Raw genomic sequence first — 25,948 nt, 5'->3', positions numbered from 1 at the left:
GGGCACGCTGCTGGCTCATGTCCAGCTGGCTGTTGACCAAAACCACAAGTCCTTTTCCACCAGATAGCTTTCAATCCACTCTTCTCCAAACCTGTAGTGTTGCATGAGATTGTTGTGGCCCAGGTGCAGGATCTGGCACTTGGCCCTTTTGAACCTCATACAATTGACATTGGCCCATCTCTCCAGCTTAGCCAGGTCCCTCTGAAGAGCCTTCCTGCCCTCAAGGTGATCTATGCACTTGCCCAGCTTGATGTCATCTGCAAATTTACTGAGGGTGCACTTGATCCTCTTGTCCAGATCATTGATAAAGATACTGAAAAGAACTGGCCCTAATACTGATCCCTGGGGATCACCACAACTGACCAGCTGCCAACTGGATTTAACTCCATTCACCACCACTCTTGGGCCTCAGCCATCCATACAGTTTTTTTACTCAGAAGAATACAGTTGTTCAAACCATGAGCAGCCAGTTTCTTCAGGAGAATGCCGCAGGAAGTTGTGTCAAAGGCTACTACAGTCTAAGTAGACAATGTCTACAACCTTTCCCTCATCTGCTAGTGAGTCACCTTGTCATAGAAAGAGATCAGGTTCATTAAGCAGGACCTGCCCATCCTGGCTGAGCCTGAACTCTTGGTTTTCCCATGCGTTCCATGTGATAGCATTCAAGATCATCTGCTCCATAGCCATCCCTGACACTGAGGTCTGTCTGATAGGCCCGCAGTTCCCCAGATCGTCCTTCTGGCCCCTGTTGTAGATGAGTGTTATATCTGCTAACCTCCAGTCAGGTGAGACCTCCACGGTCAGCCGGGACTGCTGGAAAATGATAGAAATTGTCTCAGACAGCAGTTTCATCAGCTTACTTAGTATCCTTAAGTGGATATCATCGAGCCCCATATACTTGTGTGTGTCTAAGTGGTACAGTAGGTCACTAACCATTTTCCCTAGTATTATAGGGACTTTGTTCAGCCCCATGTCCCTGTCTTTAATCTCACAGAGCTGGGTGCCCAGGAAACAACTGGTCATACCATTGAAGACTGAGGCAACACATTAAGTGCCTCAGCCTTTGTCACTACGTTTCCCCCCATATCCAGTAAAGCATGGAGATTTTCTTTAGGCTGCCTTTTGTTGCTAATATATTTATAGAAACATTTTTAAATGTTTTTTAGAGCAGTAAAAGCAGATTAAGTTCTAGCCGGGCTTTGGCCTTTCTGATTTTCTCCCTGTATAACCTCATGATGCTGTAGTCTTCCTGAGTTGCCCACTCCTTTTTGCAAAGATGGTAGACTCTCCTATTTTTTTTCCTGAGTTACAGCCAAATCTCTGTGTTCAGCCAGGCCAGTCTTCTTTCTTTCCCACTGGCTCATCTGTAGGCACTGAGGGACAACCTGCTCCTTTCCTTCTTGAAGAATGTCCAGCCTTTCTGGACTCCTTTGCCTTTCAGGCCTGTCTCCCAAGGGACTCTGTGGAGCAGTCTCCTGAGCAGGCCTAAGTGTCCCTTAGAAGTCCAAGGTAGCAATTCTACTGACCCCTCTACTTAAAGAATCAAAATCTCTTATAATTTTGAGATCACTGTGCCCACAACAGCCTCCAGCTGTTGGGGATTTCCCATTGACAAAGCCAGACTTGGAAATTAGAATTTTTTCTTCTTGGATGAAATTTTGTGTCTTTTATAGTAAACAGCAAAATTTAACAGAGTAACTGGGAATTTAAAGCACTGAGACATAGATGCATTGAAATTATGTCATGTATTGTAGCTTTAATTATCACAGACTATTAACTTGCGTTATTTTAACAAAGCTTGAGAGGACACACTCTTAAGCAAAATTAACTGGTAGGGGTCAATATAAAATGTTAATGCATATACTTGTATTTTCAAGAGTTTGTACAAACATTAACTCATTCACACAGCATTGCTATAAAGTGAGTCTTTTTCTATGGCCTCCTGATGCTGTTTTAACATTAAATTTGAGCATGGCTTCAGCATACTGGCTGGATGACAGAATCCAGAGGATGGTAATCAATGGCACAGAATTGAGTTGGAGGCCTGTGGCCAGTGGAGTTCCACAGGGATCGGTTCTGAGGCCAATCTTGTTTAACATCTTCATCAACGACCTGGATGAGGGGACAGAGTGTACCCTCAGCAAGTTGGCTGATGACACCAAACTGGGAGGACTGGCTGATTCCCCAGAAGGCGGTGCTGCCATTCAGCAGGATCTCGACCAGCTTGAGAGTTGGGCAAAGAAGAACCTCATGAGATTCAACAAAGACAAGTACAGAGTCCTGCATCTGGGAAGGAACAACCCCATGCACCAGTACAGGCTGGGGATTGACCTGCTGGAGAGCAGCTCTGCAGAAGCCTGGTAGTCTTGGTTAATAACAAACTGAACATGAGCCATCAATGTGCCCTTGTGGCCAAGAAGGCCAATGGCATCCTGGGATGCATCAAGAAGAGTGTGGCCAGCAGGTCAAGGGAGGTTCTTCTCCTCCTCTACTCTGCCCTGGTGAGGCCTCATTTGGAGTCCTGTGTCCAGTTCTGGGCTCCTCAGCTCAAGAGGGAAGGGGAACTTCTGGAGAGAGTCCAGCACAGGGCCAAGATGATTAGGGGACTGGAGCACCTTCCTTGTGAGGAAAGGCTGTGGGAACTGGAGCTGTTTAGCCTGGAGAAGAGGAGACTGGGAGGATCTTATTAATATTTAGAAATATCTAAATGCTGAGTGTCAGGAGGTTGGGACATCCCTTTTTTTGATGATATCTAGCAACAGAACAAGGGGTAATGGGATGAAGCTGGAACACAGAAAGTTCCATTTAAACATAAGAAAAAACTATTTCACTGTTCAGGTAAGGGAGCCCTGGCACAGGCTGCCCAGGGAGGATGTGGAGTCTCCTTCCTTGGAGGTCTTCAAGATCCGCCTGGACATGTTCATCTGCGACCTGATCTAGATGGACCTGCTTCTGCAGGGGGGTTGGACTAGATGATCTCTAAAGGTCCCTTCCAACCCCTACCATTCTATGATTCTATGATTACAGATTTCAGATTAGGTACAGTACTACTTTTATATTGCCACCAAAACTAGTGCTTTTTAAGGGTGCATATGTTCGTTCTTTCATGCTATTTATAACCAGATTAAACCCTTGCTTTGAAAACTCTAGTAGAAATTTCTTTCCAAGCATACCTTTTTAGAATTGCCTGCTCCTCCTAAGATCATCTTCTACACTATGATGTGGGAATTATTTAAATATTACTCAGTAAAGTTTACTGCCAGTAAAGTTGTAAAAATGTTTCAGTCAAAAGTACTGAAAAGCCTCTAAACAGATGCTGAGAAGGTAAAGTCGAACAGCATTTAATTATTTGGAATGAATTAAACCCTGAATACATGTGCAAGACATAGGAAACAAGAATTTCTATACTTTTTGTTGTTAATTTTCAGAGGTTGCTACATAGGGCTTCAAGAAAAGTTAAATACTATATATTGTAAGCTAGTTTATGGCAGTTTATTTGTAGTAAGTGAGGATGGCAAGTATGTAAACACTGTCCAACTAAAGGAAAAAATGCCATTGTGCACAGGTCTTTAACATAGCTGGTATCAAACTCAGGTGTGAGGAATATGCCGAGTCTTTCCTTTTTGTTTTCTTCTCCTTTTTTTCCTTTTTTATTTCTTTATTTTCTTTTTTTCTGTGCATAATAATTCACTTCCCTGCAGCACTGCTTCTCAAGCTTCCCAATTCTTCATCAATACATTTTCACAGTGCACAGTACCTATTTACCCAAAGAGCTGAGATCCAGGCATAGTTCTACTACAAATATGAAAAAAAATCAAAATGGGGGAAATCAGGAAACGGAGTTCATACCAATACCCAAAATAATTCCGATGACGTGGTGGTGTCTGCTAACTCCTTGCGTAGCCTTGCTTTAGTTGACACTTCCAGTATTAACCGTCTCCGTTTATGTAGCTTCCATGAGTGCCCTCTACTGGTTAGATTATTCCAGTATTGAGTGTGCCGTTATTTTACCAACCTGGTTTTTTTGCATCTTTCATATGTATCTCTGTTGTGTTTATTTTAGTGGCTTTTAACTTACAGTGATTTTTTTTATTTCTGTGGTTTTCACATGCCTAATAGTCGATGAAAACCCTTGAGATTTTCTGAACTTTAATCAGTGTCTCAAAACTTTAAGGCTCTTATCGCATAAGCCTTTCAACTTCTGCAAAGTCATTTTTTAAGTGCTAGTGATATTGCTGAGGAATAACACTCTTGACTCCATCTCAGCAGCTGTTGATATATTGAGTGCCTCTGGATCTTTATCCATCTGTAGTTTTTAACATGTCAGAGTCAAATTAGTCTTCTAAAGGATTCTATTGTTTCATGAGAGTGACACCTCCTAATTTTTGGTAGTTAATCATATAGTTTATGTTTTCCACAGTGCTTAGTGTTCCTCAGGTTTCAGTTTTGTTTCCCATCTAGCTAAAATAAATTATTCGGAGGAAGCATTGAAAGAGAGATGGACATGAGGGTTTATTTCTAGTGAGCAAGCTAAATCTGGATTTATGCTGTTCTCATTGAACAACCCCATTGCTACTATATTTGTATTGTTGCTGCTATACTATGTATATTGCAGCACAGTATATTTCTTGTTCGAGTGATATTTAGTTGTGTACACAGACTAGGTATATGAAATTAAGACAAAAACCTACTGGGAAAAAACCTGCAGAGAAATACATTGATGCAGCAATGAGCAGTCAAGGTTTGGCAAGATGCGTTTCCAGTTTGTGGGGCTTTTTAAATCTGAAGATGGTATCTGGTGCTGAAATAACTAGACAGGACATTTTTTACACTTACTTAAATTAATGTGCATTTCTTTTCATCACCAGTCTCTTATAGTTGTCAGTGCAACCCATGATACTGTATTTTGTGTAGGGATACCTTTTGGATTTATTTTGGAATTAAAGCTACTGCACCTTACTTGTGACTCACTAAGTAGAAGTTTGTATTGCAGGTGTGTAACAAAGCAAAAGTGATTGTATGCTGACATTCTGAATAGCTCACCAAAATTATCCTGATAATGTTGACTTTCTAGATGCCTTGCAAATTCTGGTGAGATTTGCCCCTACCCCCTTTGTATCTCTGGTAGAGAGGAAAATTAAAAGGTATGAAGGCTGAAAATGACATGTTACAATCTATGTTTTTGCAAGTGTCTTGTTAAGCATGAATTCTAGTATATGATTTTATTGTTCCTGTTAACTCTTGTTATTCTCTCCTCACCCCATCATTCAATGAACACTTTTAGGTATAAATCTGCCTTAGGTCACTTACAAATGAAAGAGAAGGAGGGCAGTTATGCCACACTGGGGTACTTTGGTTTTAGAAAAATAGTAGCATAGTTTTAGTCTGCAGGCTATTAATATGCATGTATCTAAAAGTGATATACTATTCATTGTGGAAAGTTAATTTATCAAAAACACTACAAACAATTAGGGAGAGGAGGAACAAAGTATCCCGTATCAGAGCTAGTGATATAGTATGTGCGTTATCACTGTTTTTCGGTGCTTTTATGAGGCTAGGAAGTATAAAATATCTTCTTGTATTCTTAATTATCCTCATGAGAATGCTAACTGGAAACACTATACTGTATTTCTAGAATATTTTTGAAGTCTTCATTTAAAATTCAGTTTAAGAAATTTGTATAAACACTGTCTTTATAATAGTTGCACTTGTAAAGCTTTTAAGAACACACTTAATGTAATACCATGCATTAATTGTTAATGTACAGAGCCTTCTTGTACACTGACTTTCTGCTGTCTTGCACACTTTGTTCAATGAGCAGTTTAGACAATAGAACATATATTTGGTTTTGCTAATGTTTTCAGAGAACTGCCCTATGACTGAGGGACATAAAACAGTTAATCCCTGGAAAGCCATATTCTATTAAATTATTTATTACATGCTGTTTTAGTTAGTAATGCATTGTACATGTATCCAGATTATTTTATGTAAGATTCATAGAAGTGGCATAAATAGATTCTTGGAGCATTTTAATGTAATTGATTATAGTTACCTGTCTTAAGCATTTATTCCTCTTTTTATCTGCAGTATGGATGGAGCAGATCTGTGTTTTGAAATTGTGAAGAGAGCAGATGCTGGATTTGTGTACAGTGAGGCTGTAGCCAGGTATGTATTATAAGTTTAATTCATCCCACAGGATAAATAAAAAAGAATGGAATATACTATCGTACAATGTGGTAGCTAAAAGTTGGAATACTATAAATTAAACTGTTTCCACAATTTGAATATTTGTGACAACAATTAACATAGTAAAAGTAGGATTTCAAAGCATCTTGTCGTTTACTGGTTGTATATTTGGGTGGGATTATTGAATCCAATCGTGTTTCACATCCAGTGCTCAGTTCTCCATCTTTACCTTTTATGGATCTTGCATTAGATGTCTTACCTGACAGGTATGAGTTTCACTGCTCTTGCTAGATAGAGTTATCTCTTTTTTTCTTTTTTGTATATCACTTTATGGTCACTTCAACTTTTCACTTAAAAAGTAAACTAAAATCAGAGAGTCTGCATAATTGCAGAAAGACAACAAAACCCAGTGTTCCAGTGGCATGATAACTGAGCTTAAAACCCATGAGATTCTTTGTTTGCCTTTGTCAAAATTGTAGGATTTTTTAGAATCAGAGAAGCTAGGTTTGAACAGACATAGTCAAACTTCAACTCAAGACAAATCGTTGCATTCAGATGATGTTGCTCAAGGCTTTATCCATTGGGGTTTAGAAAACCTCCAAGAATGGAGATTCCACAGGAACTGGGCAACTTGATCCAATGCCTAATTATGTTCCAGGGAAAAATGTTATCCTATAACTAACTAGAACCTCCACAGGACTAGGATTGCTTTCCTTAGCCCATTCTGCCTGATGCTTGTTGTCTGTGGCTTTCTTGGCTTTCTAGTCAGTAATCTGTTAGGGGATCCTTTGGACACAGAGGAGAAAGAAGTTAACTTTCAATCTTCTTCAAGCGAGCCAAAAGCTTGGTTCTATTGCTTTCTAGGTAAATCAGGCACTGATACATTTTTTGCTTTCCTTCTTTTCTTATAAAAGAACCTGAAGAGTCCTGACTTCCTTGCCATATAAAGAAGAATTACTGGACAGTTGAAAATTTTCCAATTTTTACAAATTGGAAAATGTATCTTTTATTTTCTATTTTTTCTTGTCTTCAATCAGAGTAATTCTTAAACTTGAGATTTTATTGTTCATTATTGTAAACACAAACTTCATTCTACTGAAGTCTGTATATTTAAGGTGAAGCTGATTGATTTGTTTTATATAGTTAGACTCTTAAAACTTAGTTGGTTATTTGCATATAGTAGTTTTTTCTGCAGGTTTGTTACATATAATATCTTTGTTTTTTCAGTCATTACATGAGACAGATATTGGAAGCTCTACGTTACTGTCATGATAATAATATCATTCACAGGGATGTGAAGGTAAGGGGGATTAATTTTTTCATTACCACACTAATACAAACCACTGGATTTTAATTTCCTTAATTTAGAGAAAGCGGAAAGCTGTGGAAAGGGAAACTATATTTACTGAGTGTGTGTTTAGTGTTACTGTGTCATGTAAGATTAAAGCCCGTCTCTAATTCCATCAATACAGAAAAGTTAGAGGGTCTTTATACACATATTACATATGCAGGGGAATGAAACATACTCTGAAAGTCAGCTTTTGAATATTCAAGTGAAATCTACTTACATTTTTTTTCTTGTAAGGAATATGTGTGTCTAAATTAAAATGGAATCAATAGATTAATATAATCTTTTTGACATAATCAGTCTTTGTCCAAACTAAGATTTCACAGAGATGCACATGCTTAAGTGCTACAATATTTTTATAGTATTATCTACTGTTTGCAAGCAGTCTTAAACATTTATTGTTATGAAAACTTCTCTAATACAAGTTTGGGAGGAGAAGTACAGTGTTTAAGAACAATGTATGTACATACTCTTTTTGATCTGGTAAATTTTGTAATCTCTCTATGGATATTTATGGGACTAGTTTATCCTAAAGTACTGTAACGTAAGTAATTGGGAATTTTAACCTCAGTGAGTTTAGCTCTCTTCAGTTTGAATATATATATTCTTTGTTAATGCCATTGTCAAAGATAGTTATTCCCACTTGTCTAAGAGTTTACTTTTATCCAAAGTTAGTCAAGCACTATAGGAATTAATGAAAATTCTAATGAGCTCTGACAGTGCAGTTTGACAAGTGAATCTTGAGGTTTAGGGAACAGAGAAATTGGAGAGAGGGTAAGCTATGCTTCAAACTCGTACAGGTGGTCTGTGAGGGGAGAGAGTACAGACACTGAACTGATTATTTTTATTTAAGGAGTCATTCAGTCTTGGATACACAGGCATTGCAGATCTTTCCCAGTATTTTTCCTTTCCTTCTAAAATCAAGAAAACTATTCCATATAATAGACTGCTTTTTTTAAAGTTTTGTTGGACTGTGTTCTTGAGTAAAAACAAATTTTAGTTTAAAGGACTTCGTAGGGACATCCATTTTACTGAGTGTAAAATGGGAAATATTCTGCAGCTTATCCAGACTCCCAAAACTTTAAAATCAATTTTTATTGACTACCATCCTTAAAAGTAAACATGTTTAGTTACATGAGTGAGTAAGACATTTTAATTTATAAATCTAAAGTAGTGTAAACCAACAGATAGTGTTTCATTTTGACAAAGTGGTGCAGAAATAAAAGGATTAGGTGTAGAATGTGGTAAGCTCCCTGCAGTATCCCATCTCTAGATGTCACTGTAGACTCTGTTTTGAGAGGAAGTAGAACCAATTTCTAAATTATATAAATGGATGAAAGTGAATTAATACAAGTCTGTCAGTTTGCTATAGTCATGCAACATTTTCCCATCTTAAGCTTTCCGTGAATGTTATTTCGAACCAGAAAATGTTTCTTGAGCTTCTCTGTTCATGCCTTTCAATATTGCTTAAAGGCTTTATATAAATCAATGACAATCATACCTTTGCTTCATGTTCAGTTAATGGGATCTTGCATTCATTCACTACTTGGAAGTTAGATAATATGAAAAGGAAAGTAGAAAATGCTAATGCAGGGCAGTAGAAAACTCCAGACAGCTATGTATTAGAAATGCGAATGTCAAGAACTTTTTTCTTACAACATCATCTATTACTATTCTGGCAACCTAGTGTTAGAGGACTCAGCCATTCCTTTTGTCCTTTCAGAACTTTACTGTGTCAGAAATACCCAGAAGATGGCTACCAAAAATAGCAGCATTGAAATGGCATCTTTTCCAATATCAAATGTTATTACAGAGTAGTTGACATATATAGAATTATATTCCTGTAAGAAAACAAAAAAGAGAAATGGGAGTAATATGGGTCTGAAATGAGATGCTTGTTTTTTTTCCATAAAAACCTTGCTAGATTTGGAGTATCATTGGTCACTGAAGTCAACCACTTCCTCTCTGGCTGTTGGCATTACACAAAATTAAAAGTATTTTGTTAATAGTCATTAAAAAGTGATGAGCAGGATAGAACCATTAAAACAGGACAAAGAAATAGGAGAAAGATGACCTATCTCTGTCTTCCAAATCTCCACTTGGCTATGTTCTGTCCTTCAAAATAGTGTTTTCTATTACTTCATCTCCGGGGATAAGAAAGTTAAAAATTTGCTTAACTATATTAAAATGTATTTTCTCTTAACACTGAAGATAGTTCCCTTGTATACAAAACCACATTTATTATAACCAATAATGCATACCTAATGATTTTATGGAACTAAAGTAATTAAAATCTATTCTACAGCTGTTATGTTTCTTCAAGGAGAAAAATTAATAGTATGCCTCTGCAACACTTAACAGTGGAGGATACCACTGATCATTTCACTACTTTAAATTCTGTGTTATAGAGTTATTTTAATAATTATAATTTTTAAAGCAGAAACTGGTGGTTTTGTTTTAAATAGATGGATTTTAGTTTTTTAAATCCCTGTGACAGTTAATGAGGTATAGAGTACATAAAGCAGCACTGTGTGTTTAGTACAGTCATTTTTGGTGAGCATTCAGTACTCTGAGTTGTTATATTCTCAGCATGTGGGAAAAATTGCTTTACCTTGTTTTGACAGTTTCACTGAGCTACTTAGTAAGAGGACAAACATAGATTTTGGTGGAAGATTTTTGTGCTAGTTACTAAAAGTAGAATGCCTTTTGAGTCAAGAAATAGACTGTTTAAGGATTGTGCAAGTTATGAAGCAGGACCGTGTCATATAAAAAATACGTTTCTTCAGTATTTATTGCAGATTTTTTCACCCATTTTTCTTTTTTGCAATACCTTCAGTGGAGTATTTTTGTATTAATAAAAGCTCAGGAGATTTTACAGTCTTCAGTTACCCTATATTGTGATGCTTATGTAGCATTTTATACAGTTGTAGAAATCTTGTTATGAAAAATACCTTTTAATAGAGCTGATATAACAGCAGTTCAATCACATAAAGAGCTGTAGTTGCTGAGATTTTTTATTGAGTTCACTGCAAATGCTCCAGCTTTACTCTGTGATGTGCATGTAGTTTGAATGCTTTCCCACTGACTGGAAAAGGGAAAACATATAACTCCCATTTTTAAAAAGGGAAAAAAAGAAAACCCAGTGAACTACAGGCTAGTCAAGTCTTACCTCTGTAACCAGGAAGATCATGGAGCAGATCCTTCTGGAAACTAAGCTAAGGCCCCAACATAAGGATATAGACCTGTTGGAGTGAGTCCAGAGGAGGGCTATGAAGATCATCCAAGGGCTGGAGCACCTTTCCTGTGAAGACAGTCTGAGACAGTTGAGGTTGTTAAGTCTGGAGAAAAGGATGCTCCAGGGAGACCTTTTAGCAGCCTTACAGTGCCTAAACAGGACCTACAAGAAACCTGGGGAGAGACGTCTTACAAGGGTATATAGTGATTGTGACTAGAAAAGTGAGGAAATCTATCTAGTATCAGTATCTAGTGACAGGACAAGAGGTAATGGGATGAAGCTGGAACACAAAAAGTTCCACTTAAAAATAAGAAAAAACTATTTCACTGTGAGGATGATGGAGCACTGGAATAGACTGCCCAGGGAGGTTGTGGAGTCTCCTTCTCTGAAGGTCTTCAAAACCCACCTGGACACGTTCCTGTGTGACCTGATCTAGGTGGACCTACTTTAGCAGGGGGTTGGACTAGATGATCTCTATAAAGGTCCCTTCCAACTCCTGCCATTCTATGATTCTATAAAAAATTCTGTATTAATAAAAACATCCATGGGCATCCTAAAAACTACAAATACGTTCCCTCTAAAATGTGTATTAAAAAAGGACAAAAGAAGTGGGTTCCCAGTTTGGGCCTGTGCAAATTATAAGAACACATTGGTAGTAAACAGGTTTGTTCACTAAGATTTAATGATCTAAAACCATTAATCAAAGCAGCACTGTGCATTTGGAGGACTGACCCTACTCGATTCAGGCCTGCTGTAGGTACTTGGCCATTGGTTGTGTTGCACAGTCAACCACCCACTCACACAAGCCAACTTTCCATGCTCAAAGGCAGTGAAGAGTTTTGACATCTCATGATGCATTCCCCATTTAAAAAAAAAAATGGAATTAACCTTTTACCCAAATGTCCGTGAACAAAAAATACATGGTAATCTTGAGGGTGTTTTGTAGCACTCTGTGCCTGCTTTCTTAAGCTTCTGATGTGCGGTTCAACCATTCTAGAGGAAAACATCTGTGCTTTATTGAGCCTTCTTAATAAAGTAAACCGATGTCCAAAACCTGTGACTATTTTGTTGATGATAAAAGAGAACTAGATCCCCAACTTCAGTCTAGTTTCTGCCTTCTTCCTTATTTAGGTAGAAAACACTGTCCATAGGTCAAACATAAAATGTCTTTTGCATTGCTGGGTAAAGCGATACTACACAGTTCACTGTATAAATTACTTAGATTCATTTTGATGTACACATTGGATTTATTATGGTTAATGTTGATGTAGCAAGCAAGTTTTTTTTTTTTACAAAAAGAAAGTACTATATTATCATTTTATTTTATTTATAATTTCATATCCAAGTCTGGTTATAAGTAGTTAAAATGTGCTTGTTGTTATTTATATTCTAATAAAATCTTTCCATATTCCTTTACATTTCGGGAGTCTCTTCAGTGGAAATATCATCTTTACAGTTCTGATGTTCTGGTATGGATTTTGTAAACAGGCCATACAGACTCTTCTTAAATGTTTTCTGTAGCAGAAGGGTTATAACTGGATCTAAACTACTCTTAGCAGCAGCAAGACAAGTAAGGAAATTTTTAATTTCCACTAGATAGTTTAACCTTAGGCAGTCATCATTTGTAGACAGTATATTAAAAATTGGCCTAAAAATGTGATATGGAAGAAAGCAGACAGTTAATATCATCTGGATGACAAGAATGTTTCTTTTCACTCTACTGTAAATTAGATGTTTTTCTCCAATACAGGTATTTTTTTGTATTTTACTCAGGTGTCTAGTAAGAGAATAGTATGACAACAAAACTGTCATGAAAGACAGAAAAAAACATGCAGTGGCAAAATAAGCTGCAATCCTTGTGACTAATCCACCAATTTCTATCTTGATGTTGTAGCATTTGTGGAATTCTCCCATAGCCTTTGCCTGAACATTAAACGTTATAGCTATTATGGTTATGGAAAACACAGTTAGCCATATAATGATGCACAAATATTTAGCAAATTTTGGCTGACGAAACTTTTCAAGTATATGTCTGTAAAAGTTTTCATTAACTACTTGAGGATATTGTGTGACTCTGTTTTTCTTCAGTGTTGCATACTGACTTAAAGCAATTGAACATAAAATTATAATCGTAACATACATACTGACATGCATAATGAGAGTCCCAAAGTGGTTTGCTATTCTACATACTACAGAGTCGTAAGTCCATTGGTTACCTCTTGCAAAATAGGCAGCCAGGAAAGGCATTGTGCTACACACAAGTAAATTTGCAGTGACAAGGTTCGCCAAGTAAATGTATTGTGTTCTTTTTGTGGGTGCTTGCCTTGAGAATATCCAGACAGCAAGAATATTTCCAAAACTTCCAGCAGAAAATAGGAAAGAGTAGATGACTGGTAGAGCTACAGTAGTAGCTAAAGATGGCTGAAGAAGACATGTTGAATTTCTCATTTATGCCAGTATTTCTTGATTGAACAGTCAGAGCTGAAACACAATTAAGAAAATTATTCTTCCATAATAGGCATCTTACATCTCTTTTATTCTTTGCTCTTAACTGTTTCTAACTCCAGTTTGTCCCATGGAGTTATAATCCTGAGTTTGCCTGAGGTTACTGTTTGGGTGTTCTCTTCCACTGAGAGTTTGTGAAGAAAATTTGGCTGATGTTAAACCCCAAAGATTTTACATGCATGAAATCTAATAAATTAGGAAACAGAAGGTCCAGGCTAGGGTCTGGAAATAACTTGTGTGGTCTTCTTTATCTCTCAATCTTCTGCAACATCTGTAACCTACTTTGGAAACCACTTCTCCACTATTTTAAGTTAAATATGCAAAATAAGTGCAAAGTATTAACTGCAGAATGCAGAGGAGTATCCTGTATGTGCATTTAAGCACAAATTAAACTGCATGATCCAGGAATCTAGCTAGATTCATTTATTTTGTATTGATGTCTGTATCTAATGTTACTTTGTTTAGAGCTATGTCTTAGATGTACATTTTACATTAATAATTCAGACTGTATTTTAAACATAAGAAATGGTTGATGAAAACTCCATTATTTTTTTTTTCCAAGTTCAGTTTTCAGTCTTTTCTCAGTCTCCTGAAAATAAGAAATCAAAACTTTCTGCAATAACTACATATAAAACCTGTCATTTCAGCTTACTGACCTGTAGTGAAGAGAGATTTTATTGTTGTACAGTTACTGTTTGATTGAAGTGTATCCTAGTTAGTTTTTATTCCATATGAAATCATATAGAGAAAAATAACATATTTCATACTTACTTGGATATCAGACTAACTTTTTTTAAACAACTGTAAACAAATGAACTTGGATACCAAAAAGAATTCTGTGTAGTTATGATTAAAAGCCCAGATGTATTTTATTAGATTGAAAGAAGTTATAAAAGTAAAATTTTAAAATTACACTGCAGGCCATGTTTGACAACTTGGAAATTAAACTAACTTTTATAGCTGTTGCTTTTTACGTACACTAAGTCTCATATGGACTGTTGAACAAAATTTTGGGGGTTTTTTTGTTACATTGAGTTAAATTCACAAAATTTTAATTGTTCAGTCATTTAGAAGTCTAATGATCATTTTTTATCATTGCCCAAATTTTGTCAGGTGAAACAAAGAAGCAGTAGTTTTAAGCTTACCTATGTAAGGTGCAGCAAGCAATTTCCTTTGCAGAGAAAATTTTTCTGTCTGATGTCCTTTATATCTTCACTGCTGCAATGAAAAAGATGATACCTGAATCTGGAAAGTACAATTAAAAACAATATCTCTCTGACATAAGTAGATTTTCAGACCGTGCACTTTTCTTTTACAGTGTCAAGTAGCAGCTAGGCATTTAAAGTTCATATAAGATGGTGTATGCGCAAAAAGGCTTTGAAATTTGGTCAGAGTGCAGCTCCATTAGAGAAATAAAAAGAATGAGACAGTGTGGAAGAGTGATTGTAGCAGTCCTCTGGTCACATAGGTATGGTACAGAAACACCTTACAATCCTTTATATAGTATTTTCCTCTTTCTAGGGGGTGGAGGGATTGCTACTGTCATTCTCTCTAGGACTTCCCACTCTCCAGAGTGAAAATAAAATAGAATAGTTGCTATTTTATGTGTGGAAACTTGTATTTTCAATTATATTTATGTATTCCTCAGCTCCAGTAGCTATCACAAAGCTGACTGACTATTCTTGAAGCCGACATGCCATACTGTACCCACGTCTCTCCTCATATAAGCAACCAAATGAACACATCTCATATGTCTAGTTAGATGATGGACTGTGTGGAAACAATTTACAACTAATGCGTTCTAGGCAGCAGTTGTGGAAACCTGTATCCAAGAAATACGGTATTTTATATCAATCACCCAGCAGTGTGCACGTAACAATTTACTTCCACCACATGAAAGATTTGATCCAAGGCTAGTCAAACTCTGTTGAGCTCTGCAGAACTTGAGACCTTTGAATTTCCTTCTGTCTGACACATCTGTGGTTGCCAGACACAGCTTTTCAACAGCTAGTAATAAGTTCCTTTATGAGAACAGAGGAGATACCATATAAAGACTTCTGCAATTTTGGTATTGTTCTTGTTTTCTTAGTTTTGCTTTATGTTTAAACATACACTGCAAGAATCCACCTGAGCAACCTGCAATCAATTTTATTGTTCAGTCTGCCTGTTAACTTTTTTTTACTAAAAAGATGGACATGTATGCTGCCCTCATATTTAGGCTGCATAGTTGAACAACAGTATTAGTAATAAGTTTGTAATGTTGTAATTAGTTTGCATGTACTTTAATTCTTGTTCCCGTTGGATTTATGAATAAATTTCCTTTTTTTCCTGCTTTTGAATGTATAGTTATGTTAAAATCCTTTCTAATAGAGTCTTGTGTTACTTAAATATTTACTAGTCTCTAAATAGTCACAGAAGTCCTTGTTACTGTGTATTCCATCCAGATTTAGACACAATGCATATCCTCAAAATTTGCTAAGAGGAGACATGCTATCAGACTTAGATTGGAACTGACTAGTGAGATAGCTAACAAAGAATGGGATAATATAAGTTTTTTTTAAAAAAAAAAAAACTCTATAAGTAGAGTTACAGCTGGTTCTAAGCATGTAGTAAGCACCTTCATTATTCTTTTTAGTGGACCATTTCCATTCACCAAATTATAAATGATGTATTTTATCTAAAATATATTTGATGATAGTCAAATGGCAGAAGTCTATCACAGTTCACTCTTAAGTTCTTCATAATGTGAACTTCATTTGCATTCTTCACCTCGATTTTTTCTGTTTTCTGTACTCTTAAGTCATGATCACTTTCTAATTTATGCATGTTACTGTATTATGCCAGTAGGCAGAATGTGTTGCACTTTGACCTTGTATGCAGACAACTTATTTTGTGGCCCAAAAGCCCAAACTCAGGGAAATTTCCAGTGATGAAAAGTATATCAATTAATTATTTGTAACCCATACCTAATATGTGGTGCAATATAATCATGTATGACAGAATGATTCACTTGCAGGCTGCCTGGCTGCTTTCTCTTCTCTCCTCTTGCTTGAGAAGATGGGAGACAGCCAACTCAACCTCCTATCTCCTTGACCCTGTCACAAACCAAATGGAGAACTGGACTGTTCCTGCTGTATAACAGTATATAATGTATTGTCAGCAGTTGCTCCTTGTAGGATGGAAAGAAGAGGCAGCTCAGTTACCTCCAGCCCCTGTAACAGGCCTGGCTCTCTCTCTGCTGTGTAAGGCCTAAGAGATGCACCATCTCTGCATCTTAAAGGAGGGAAGGCAACTGCTGAGGATATGGCACAGAAAAGAGTGCAACCCTGGGTGTGGCTGTTATGGGTGCTGAGGATGAACCATACTGGAAAAATGTATAGCATGCACCAAACATGCAGCAGCCTTTAATATGAGACATAATTTCATGTACATGGAATTTTATCTACTATATGTACTACTGAGATAAGTCTTTAAGATGAACTGGGTACTACACAAGTGTAATCTATATTTTCTTTAAAAAAAAAAACAAAACCACCAAGAAACTTGCTTAGAGCTTTGACTTTTGGTGCTTGGTTTTGTATTTTTGGTTTTTTTCTTAAATGTTAAAATTTGAAGGTTTTTTTAAATGCGTGAACTCTTAAGATCAATGCACTGCACAATAACCATTTTCAATGGGACATCTCTATCTATCAGGAAAGTTGTTGCAGAGAACCATGGTTCTTTTCTGCCTGATCATCATCTTTCTGTGTAGGGTCTCCTGACTTGATATAATGAGAATTTTAGCTATAGTCAGTATATGTATTTAATATTTTAAGAAGTGCTTATCAAAGCAAAATCATCATGTTTAGATCTACTCTTAATTGAGTCAAACATCATGCTCAATCAGTGAACATGAAATATTCAGCAGATTTGAGCTCACTCTGTGCTGTTCCCTACAAGCAGTGAATAGTCACAGCTTTGTAGCACCTTCTCTGTTCATTTGGATTCCACAGAGCCCTCAGCAGTTGCAGTTTTGTGTAAAAATGAACAGGAATGAATGAATGAATGAATGAAAAGGTTGGCAGAAGTTTTACAGTGCTACAGAGAGTGCATTGAAAATATATATTGGATTGTTGGAACATTATCAATGAGTTCTTTGTACACTGTATTTGTACTGTGCAAGACAAGTCTCCACCCTGATTCTGTATGTGTTTTCAGAGAGAGCGTTAAACTAGAGCATCCATATGTGAACTTTCCAGGAGTAAAGTGGCTCATACTTGCTTGTCAGTGATGCAAGTTGGGACTGCTTTTTATAGCTTAATTGACGTGATGTTGTGAGGGAAATTTTCAATTAAGTTTTTCCATATTGTATTATCAAAACAATTAATACTTTTCTGCTATCATGAAAAACACTAATTTGCGTGTTAAAACCGTAATTACAGTTAATTTGGTATGAAAAGGAAAGTTGATGTGGTTTAAAGCTGGCTGGCAGGTAAGCCCCACACAGCCACTCACTCACTCCCCCTCAGTGGGATGGGAAAGAAACTCAGAAAGGTTGAAGTGCAAAAACTTGTTTATGATTTCTGTCTCTTCCCCCTCCTGTTCTTGTGGTCGTTGAGCTGCCAAACAGGCCGCTTCTTCTGATACCCCCTCCTGCACCCTCTAACATCCTCTGGTCAAATCACAAACCCTTTGAGCTTCATGCTGGGCCCCAGAAAAGTTTTTGTGGGTTAATCCCAGCAGGCAGCTAAGCCCCACACTGCCTGTTTACTCCCCATCCAGTAGGCTGGGGGGCAGAATTGCTAGGGTGGAAGTGAAAGAACTCATACTTACAGATAAAGGTACTTTACTCAGTTTGAAGAAAAGAAAAAAAAAAAAGAGGAAATTTTTTTTTTTAATTAAGTGATGCAAAAAAAACCACTTGCCAACAGTCAGCTGACTGATGCCCAGCCAATTCCTGGAATGACAGCCCTGACAGACTTCTTCCACAGGTTTTATTGTTGAACATGATGTCACTATAGTATAGTATCTCAAGTCAGTGGGGTTAGCTGGGTCCCCTCCCAACTTCTTGTGCACCCACAGTACCCTCACTGGTGGGGTGATGTGAGAGTCAGAAAAGGCCTCAATTTTGGGCAAAGCAGTGCTCAGAAATAGCTAAAATATCTCTGTGTTGTCAGCTATTAATGTATTTGTCAGGTCTAAAATGTATAGAAGTGACTAACCAGCATATATACTTTATATGCATTTTTTAACTAGTCTTTATCCTAATGAAGAATATGTGCTCCTTTTTATGTAGTAAAAAAGAGGTGACATTTTGGTACATCATCTGAAGTTTGAGGATGGGCTGTAGATTTTAATAAAGAAAGATAATGAGATTCATGCAGGTTGTGTGGAGATGTACACTAGGTTAGCCTCTACATACAGAAAGAATAATGAATAGAATGATTTTCGTCTTGAAGTTCAACTGAAGTCTCAACTGTAGTTGGCCCTGATAGTACTAATGAAATACTGCTGAGATGTTCATAACATGTTCATAAACATATCTATTTTCAGATTCTTGGAGAATATCATCAAGAAAAAAGACTGGATTTTTAAGCTTTCTTTCCAATTTTTAACCAGTTCTAAAACAAAAACTAACATATAACATCCTAGGATTTCTCAGAGCCTTTATTAAGTGACCTTGATGAAGTATAATTACACTATGTCACCTTTGTTACAGTGCTTCTTGGCTCTTCCAGAGAGCTCTTCTGTTACTGATTTTCTGGTACATGGTTTCCCTCAAACAAATCTCGTCACTTTTCCCTGTGGTACCTTCTACACTCAAGCTTGCCTAGTTTTGTCTTTATAGGTTCTATGGATTTGGCTAATACAAACAGTAGACTGCAGCTCTTGAAATCTCTTTAAAAGATTTGGGTCATATTTGCTGCTTATGTACAGAGGCTGGTTTAAGTGGTAGATTATCCAGTACTGAAATGCTTTTGAAACATTTTAACATGTAGCATTTAGTCCTGGTAAAGTGTTACTCTCTGATATGTCTTCTACCTTGTCTGCTGATACTGTCCGTAACTTCCTTGGTGCTACTTCTCTACAATCTGTAAAGAATAGCTGTCACATAAAACACATTCTTTTTTTTTTTTTTTTTTTTTTTAGGAAAATACTGAGTAGATTTCACTGTTAAATTTCTTCAAGAAAAAAAAGTCCACATAATACTATTTACATGGTGGATCAGCGTCTTGAACTTTTTACCCCATGACTGTTTTCCTGTTGTCCTTTTATGTGTTTATTTGCTTAGAAAATAGTATTGTAGGAACCAAGTAAACATTACATAGTTTACAGAAGTATGCCCAGTCTACTAAATGTGGTTTTCCATTTGCCTTTAGCATTAAAAGCCAATTTCATTTGTAGCATTGAAGCCCTGTACTATTACTTGATCTTCTGATGAGATCTGAGTCTATTTTTGCAGTTGTCCAGGAACTGCAATCCTTCTGAATGAAAATTCTGGTTTAAACAGAACACTTTCTTCAAAAGAATTTTATAATTCAAATATTGTTCAAGTTCCATCATGTTAGAGTCTGTCTTGTCCTATGTTCCCCACTCCACCCCCTCAGCATGGTGATCAAGTGTCACAGTCAACTACTCCAGTACAAAAAATCTAGGTAAAGAAAGAATGATGAAATAGTGTATATATCTTGTGAAATTCTGGTTTATAAACTCAAGTACATTTACCAGAGCTCATACAACTATACAGAACTACAGCACAGGAGAACTGCAGAGGACAAGGAACATGCTATTCCTTGCACTATACAAATACAGAGCCAAGACAGTTCTTGCTTCAGCATACATGTAATAGAATGACAAGATGGTAGATACAAGACCCTGAAAAAAATACAACACAATTATTGTGAGAATCAATCAGAGAATATTGTACAGATGTCTTAATTGGATGCTGAAATGTTTAAGAGAAAATGCAGTTACCATTGTACTTCTATGAAAATTACATATTTGAAAGAACCTCTCTCTTGAAGATTAAGAAAACCAATGATTTAACGTGTTTATACTCAGTTTCACCAAAACTGAATTAAAAGAAGTCATATAAAAATTAAACCAAGTTTATGTCTAGAAGAGATCAAGTGTTATATTTACTTTGTTCAATAGCAGTTCTATGAGTAACTTCTGTAAAACCGAATATTATACAGAATTAGTAACAATTTTCGGGTTTTGACACGGTTGGCATAAAAAGTCACATGATCCGTCTGAGAAGTTGCTGGTAGTCAGATTAAAACCAACTTCTTTACACCAGCTTATTTGAGCAATATTGCTTGTATGTATTTGGGATAATAAACCCTTTTTTTATGGAGGTTAACATCTAGGGTCTAATTTGTTCACTTTTCTGGCCTGTCATGCCAGACATTTTTTTCATGGCCTCTTTATTCACCTTTGGGTGAAACAACCCCCACCTTCAGCCTTCTTCTTTGTAATCAAATGTTACAGTTTTGAATACATAAATACGTAAAAGTGTTTGGTTTTAATCAGAGAATATAATTGTACCTGTGGGACATTGCTCTTACATCACTATTTACATAGTATCAGCAAATATCAGAATTATGTTAGTCACATGAAAAGAGAAGGCCTTTGCCAGGGAAGAAATGCTCAGCTGAAATGTGTGGCTTTTGAAATCTGGTGACTGAGCTTGAGCAAAGATCAGAGCTGATGCATCAGGGGTTCACAAGAGCTAATTTTTCTGTTCTGCTCTTTATGTTCAGTTCTGTGAATTTATTTTCCTTGTTGACTACTTTGTGTAGCTGCAGTCACCAAATTTGGCAGTTTGAAGGAAATCTTAGGTAACTGAAAATACTCATATGTCATCTCTCCTTCATTAATTTCTAATTTTCCTCAGGTGTTCAACCTTAATTAACATTAAAGATTACAAAAAGGGGTTTAGCAAGCTTGAATATTTAAATTTTGCTGTTTATTAAAGCTAAATGTATCTTCTGTAATTATAACTGAATTCATGGCAGTTGTATTCTTCACCTCATTTTTAAACCACAAATGTCGCTAAATGCTCAAATATTTTATTGGAAAAAATGCTTCTATAAATGTAGTTTAAATGCTGATCTCTTTGAAACCTGTTAAAATAGAGAAGTACATAAAATCTATGTTGGTTTATATATTTTTTTTCAAATAAGACCTGATTCGCTTTTTGCAAATTGCATTTACAAAGACAAGTTGGTAATATTAACTTCTACATACAAGATTCCTTATACAGGTTCAAACCACATCGTGGAAATCTCCTTAAAGAGTTAGTGTTCTATTTTAGTCCAACAGAAGGTGTCTCAGAACTTCCTATTTTGTTTTCTTGGATAAACAACAGCAAAATACTTCTGAAAAGTAACTTCTCATTTTCACAGAGAGAAGTAAGACTTCTCTTTTCTAACACGAAGAAAGAGGCAGGATTAGTAGCTGTACAGTATAGCATTTCGTAATCTTAAATTGCTCTCCTGAAGTGACAGAGAGAAACTAATATCCTTTCATTTAAACAATCAAATCAGAGACGACTTCTTCTTTAAAGAGCTTGAGTGGGGAGTGGTAGTAGATAATCTCTCATGTGTATATTGTCCAAGTTTTATGTCTGAAGTGCTTTCTAGAGTTAGGCCTAAATCTCCATGAAGTCTTCTGCAAAGAAGTTGAAATACAGTCTTACGAACACTTCTGGACATTAGGAAATACATAACTGGGTCTAAGCAGCTGTTAAAAGAGGAAAATACGAGCATCACCTCATTTGATTTGTGAATTACTTCCATCCAATAACAAGATGGATTTTGTAACTGTGATGTAATGTAGACAAATCGGAACACATGGTAAGGAACAAAACAGATGGTGAAAATAATGAGTACAATGAAGGAATTTCTTGCTGTCTGAGTGTATTTTCCTGCGTTGGGAAAATCTGCTCTTTTCTTCGAAATTTTCAGAAGATTCTTGGCAATTTTAACATATGAAAGTAACAAAAGGAAAAAAACGATCCAAAAGATGATTACAGTAATATAATTTAAAATTACTTCTGTCTTTGCATTCTTTTTATTTCGGTAATGAAAGCACATAGTGGAATTGCTGTCCTCACTCTTGAGGAGAGATGGTGCAACTACTATTATAAATCCTGTTAGTGCAATTGCCCACACGATGCAACAGATATGTATACTTCTTGTAGCAGTTAACATTTTAGGACGTTTCACAGACTTATTTATTTTTACATAACGATCTAGACCAATTAGTCCCAATAGTACTATGCTAATATACATGTTTGTATAAAATAGAGTTCCTACAATCTTGCATAAAATCCGTCCAAATATCCAGGTATTTTTGGTAACATGATAGAATATTCGGAAGGGAAGACAGAAGATCAGCAAAAGGTCTGCAATAGCTACATTTAGCAAGTAAACTTGGATAGAATTCCTTTTTTGATGAACGCATAGGAAAGCAAATAGGGCTATAATATTTCCAACCAGTCCAACGACAAAAATAATAGAGTAAAACACTATCAAAGCAAGTGACAGCTGGTTTTCATCTAAGTGGCAACTGGCATTGTTCTGAAATTCCGAGGCATTTGTGTCTGGCTTGGTTTGGTTACTCCAGAAGACTTCCTCACGTGGAGTATTGGTCAGTAAATCAGCTGAAGCTGCAGCCATCATCTGTGAGAATTTTTTTAGCTGTTCTGTAGGGATGCAAAGAGCAATTTTAAGAATCAAATCACCTTGAGATCATTTACACGTGTTTGTTCGCTTTATTGTGTACTCTTATGTGATATAAACAAGAACTAAAAGAAAGTAAATACACCAAAGTATCACTGTATCTGAGTGGAAGGAAGACTTTCAGCTGGATAATGTGTTATAATGTAAGTCTAAAATAATCAGTTCCCTGTTTTTCTTCATGTGAAGTAGACAAGAACAGATGGTACAGAGTACTCACACAGATAACTATTTTTGTATTTACATCTTTATTACTATCTCAGTTGTTTTAAAAATCAACTATTATATTTTACTGCAAACTTTAGAAATTCACATTTTTGTGTAATCTATAAGTATATTTTTAAGTTTAGATGTTATAATTAATTTTCCAAACACAGAAAATGTTTTGATTAAGATGCAAGAACAAATAAGCTTGGCTAAGTGAAGTATTCTCAAATGTTGATGCAAAGTACATAAAAATATATCTCAAGAATTCTAAACTCATCAGTATTGATTTTAGATAAGTGTTTGGGATCTTGTGCATGCAAGTCATGAGTTTTCCATTAGAAAAGCAATTATCAATATTATATGACTGTATTTATTGACCATTCACAAATCAATATTATGCAAAGAAACCACTTTAATGAAGTAACAGATTGTTTACACATCTTTCTTGTTTTTGTTGTTTTGCTTGTTTTCATGTCAAATCTTTCAATCGCTCAGCTTATTTTTTACCAGAAAGGTACAACCTAGAAGATAAAAGTCAGCTTTGTCCAAAGAAAGAAAACCAAGAAAGTGTGTGTGGTTAGGAGACCAGAATGACAATGAACTGTTTAGAAAGATAGTTAAGACTGATTAGTAATGAAACAACTTTTGTCCTCAAATTTGTATGTCACAGCAATGAAAGAGTCATTAAATAAGTTTATTTAGTTGTTTAGGTGGTTTTTTTTAAAGGTGCAAGTGGGTTTTTTGCCTAATCTTACAAAAACTTCAGAATTTATTTTGGTACTCTGAGCTTAGTTGTCCAATGACAGTAACAAGAAAGAATCAACAAAATGCTGCCATATATGTATCTTAAATATAATCTTCCATTTGCATGCTAGGTCTTACATATGCAAATTTATATTTAAATGTGTCATATAGCTACAGCAGTGAGAATGACAGCACTTTAGGTAAAATTCTTAGTAAGACCTAATGTACATACAGAATCTGAATTACTGAGAGGACAGTCTAAAATATTTTAATATCTTCTTTTGTCTGACCTTCCAATTGCATTAAATTGGTACAGTATGCAAGCAGTTCAGTATTGCCATTTCATATAGTCATGGCAAGAAAAGCAGAATGCTTTCAAATACATCTTGAAACCTCTACTTAAACATCTACTACTGTAATTTCTTGTTTAAGCTGCTTGTCTATAAAAATGCTTGACATTATGACTTGCACAAATAGTGAGAAGTTTTAGGTCAATGAGAGAGAAGAATTTATTAAACTGCAGATACAGTAGAAATATATACATTTTTTGTTAAAATAAGTTTTGTCATCTTTTAAGCAAGCAGGCATACTCATGCCTAGATAAAGAATTTGCAGGTCAGCAGTGCCTTTGCAGTTAAAATAGAAATTTGTTTTATAGCTTAAGTATAGAAGAAGTCACTTACCATTTATATATTAAAAACTTCTGCTGATTTTCAAAACCACTGGTGAAGATAAGGAGGAGTAACATGCGTGTCCTCTTATTAGAAAGCTGAAGCAGCAGCTTCTCTGTGAAAGTGATGAGAATCAGCTGACACAGTACAATTAGCAACAAGGGGAAGTTTAACTAGTGTTGCAACTGTTTTTTTTAAAATATATTTTTAACTAGCTAAACTCAGTTTATTGAAAAGGTCAGGTTTGCTGTTTATTTGGGCTTTGCTGGGAGAGGTTCTATAATAAAATTTTCTCTAAGTTTAACTGTGAATTGGAGATTTTTATTTCTTTCTCAGAAACTTTGTTTCTGGTGAAAAATGTAAGTGAATTCCTTTTTGTATGACAAATATGTTGGTACAGCCTATCTTCTTTTTAATACTGTCATTCAAATAGTCTAAGTTTTGCAAATATAGGGTAAAGATAATCAAGACCACATTTTACTTACGTGAGTATGATTCTCCCATCTGTCTTCCTCCTTGGCTGGGGTTAGAAGTTTGAGATGTTTTTCACATGGCAACGATGAGACAATATGAAAGTGCCCAAAACGTGCAGCTCAGCAATTTCAGCAAGACAAATGTGAAATACAGTATGCAGAGGTAATATGCAATATGCACCTGGTACTACTATTTTAAATAGTGTGTAAGGAATTAAAAATTACATTTCTAAATTGCAAATTTTAAAATGGATTCTAGAAATCATAATGTAAGGTGGCCTAAATTTAACAATAATCCCTAGAACATTATCTTGGCTTAGTATTCTCCTTAGCATTTGAAATCAGAATTTCCGTGTTAACTTTTGTAACATATCATCTGTTTAGGAATCAAGGTTTTATGGGATTCTACAGATTTCAGTTAGAATTATAAACAGGCTATGCATTATTACTTGAAGTTGCTTGTTCTAATACAAATGAAAGTTTTTAAAAGAGAACAAACAGGTGGTTACAGATTATGATTTTACAGGTATTCAGATTGAGCTTGTTATAGCTCCTTTGCACTATTTTGTGTTCCTATTTCTGTACTTTAAGCAGTAAGGTAGTCTCAAAAATCAGTACCAAATGTTACATTCTATTTAAAATATATGGTTGACCACAATGGGAGTGTTTGAGTAAATGCAGGAGGTTGTTCTATATTAAATGTAGTAGTTTGACCGTGTGTAGTAAATAGTAGATTGTATTCTAACAGATTTTGTCTGTATATCGGTTCCTTCTATGCCAGTCAGTGTCCATCCAAATTGTTATATAATATCACTGCATTTTTATACACCTTGCTCTTATTAATGGAAAGATTGTGG

At 35.9% G+C, this 25,948-nt stretch overlaps 3 protein-coding genes across 7 annotated transcripts in view; 1 reads left to right on the top strand and 2 right to left on the bottom strand.

Annotated features, from left to right (window-relative positions):
- The window catches only part of CASK (calcium/calmodulin dependent serine protein kinase), a 205,111-nt gene that overhangs the window by 89,384 nt on the left and 89,779 nt on the right, over positions 1–25,948 (top strand). For all 5 annotated transcript variants that reach the window (XM_062000249.1, XM_062000242.1, XM_062000233.1 and 2 more), the window contains 2 exons: positions 6,088–6,165; positions 7,414–7,486. In XM_062000249.1, coding sequence (XP_061856233.1) covers positions 6,088–6,165; positions 7,414–7,486 — 151 coding nt within the window. The remainder of the gene's footprint in view (positions 1–6,087; positions 6,166–7,413; positions 7,487–25,948) is intronic.
- GPR82 (G protein-coupled receptor 82) lies at positions 12,183–13,217 on the bottom strand. Its single transcript, XM_061988607.1, has one exon. It carries the CDS (start codon positions 13,215–13,217, stop codon positions 12,183–12,185), a length of 1,035 nt encoding a protein of 344 aa, XP_061844591.1.
- GPR34 (G protein-coupled receptor 34) lies at positions 20,392–24,720 on the bottom strand. The gene is made up of 2 exons (XM_010196594.2): positions 24,631–24,720; positions 20,392–22,962 (listed from the first exon to the last, which is right to left on the bottom strand). The coding sequence occupies exon 2, from the start codon at positions 22,937–22,939 to the stop codon at positions 21,794–21,796; it is 1,146 nt and encodes a 381-aa protein (XP_010194896.1). The 5' UTR covers positions 22,940–22,962; positions 24,631–24,720; the 3' UTR covers positions 20,392–21,793.

Source organism: Colius striatus, chromosome 1, assembly GCF_028858725.1.
Source record: "Colius striatus isolate bColStr4 chromosome 1, bColStr4.1.hap1, whole genome shotgun sequence".
NCBI classification, from domain to species: domain Eukaryota; kingdom Metazoa; phylum Chordata; class Aves; order Coliiformes; family Coliidae; genus Colius; species Colius striatus.
Note: the sequence above shows the minus strand (reverse complement) of the source record. Positions and strands in the feature narration are given on the sequence as shown.

Coding starts and splice junctions, on each gene's coding strand:
- GPR82 (XM_061988607.1), bottom strand. CDS start 13,217: ATGAGAAATTCAACATGTCTTCTTCAGCCATCTTTAGCTACTACTGTA.
- GPR34 (XM_010196594.2), bottom strand. CDS start 22,939: ATGATGGCTGCAGCTTCAGCTGATTTACTGACCAATACTCCACGTGAG.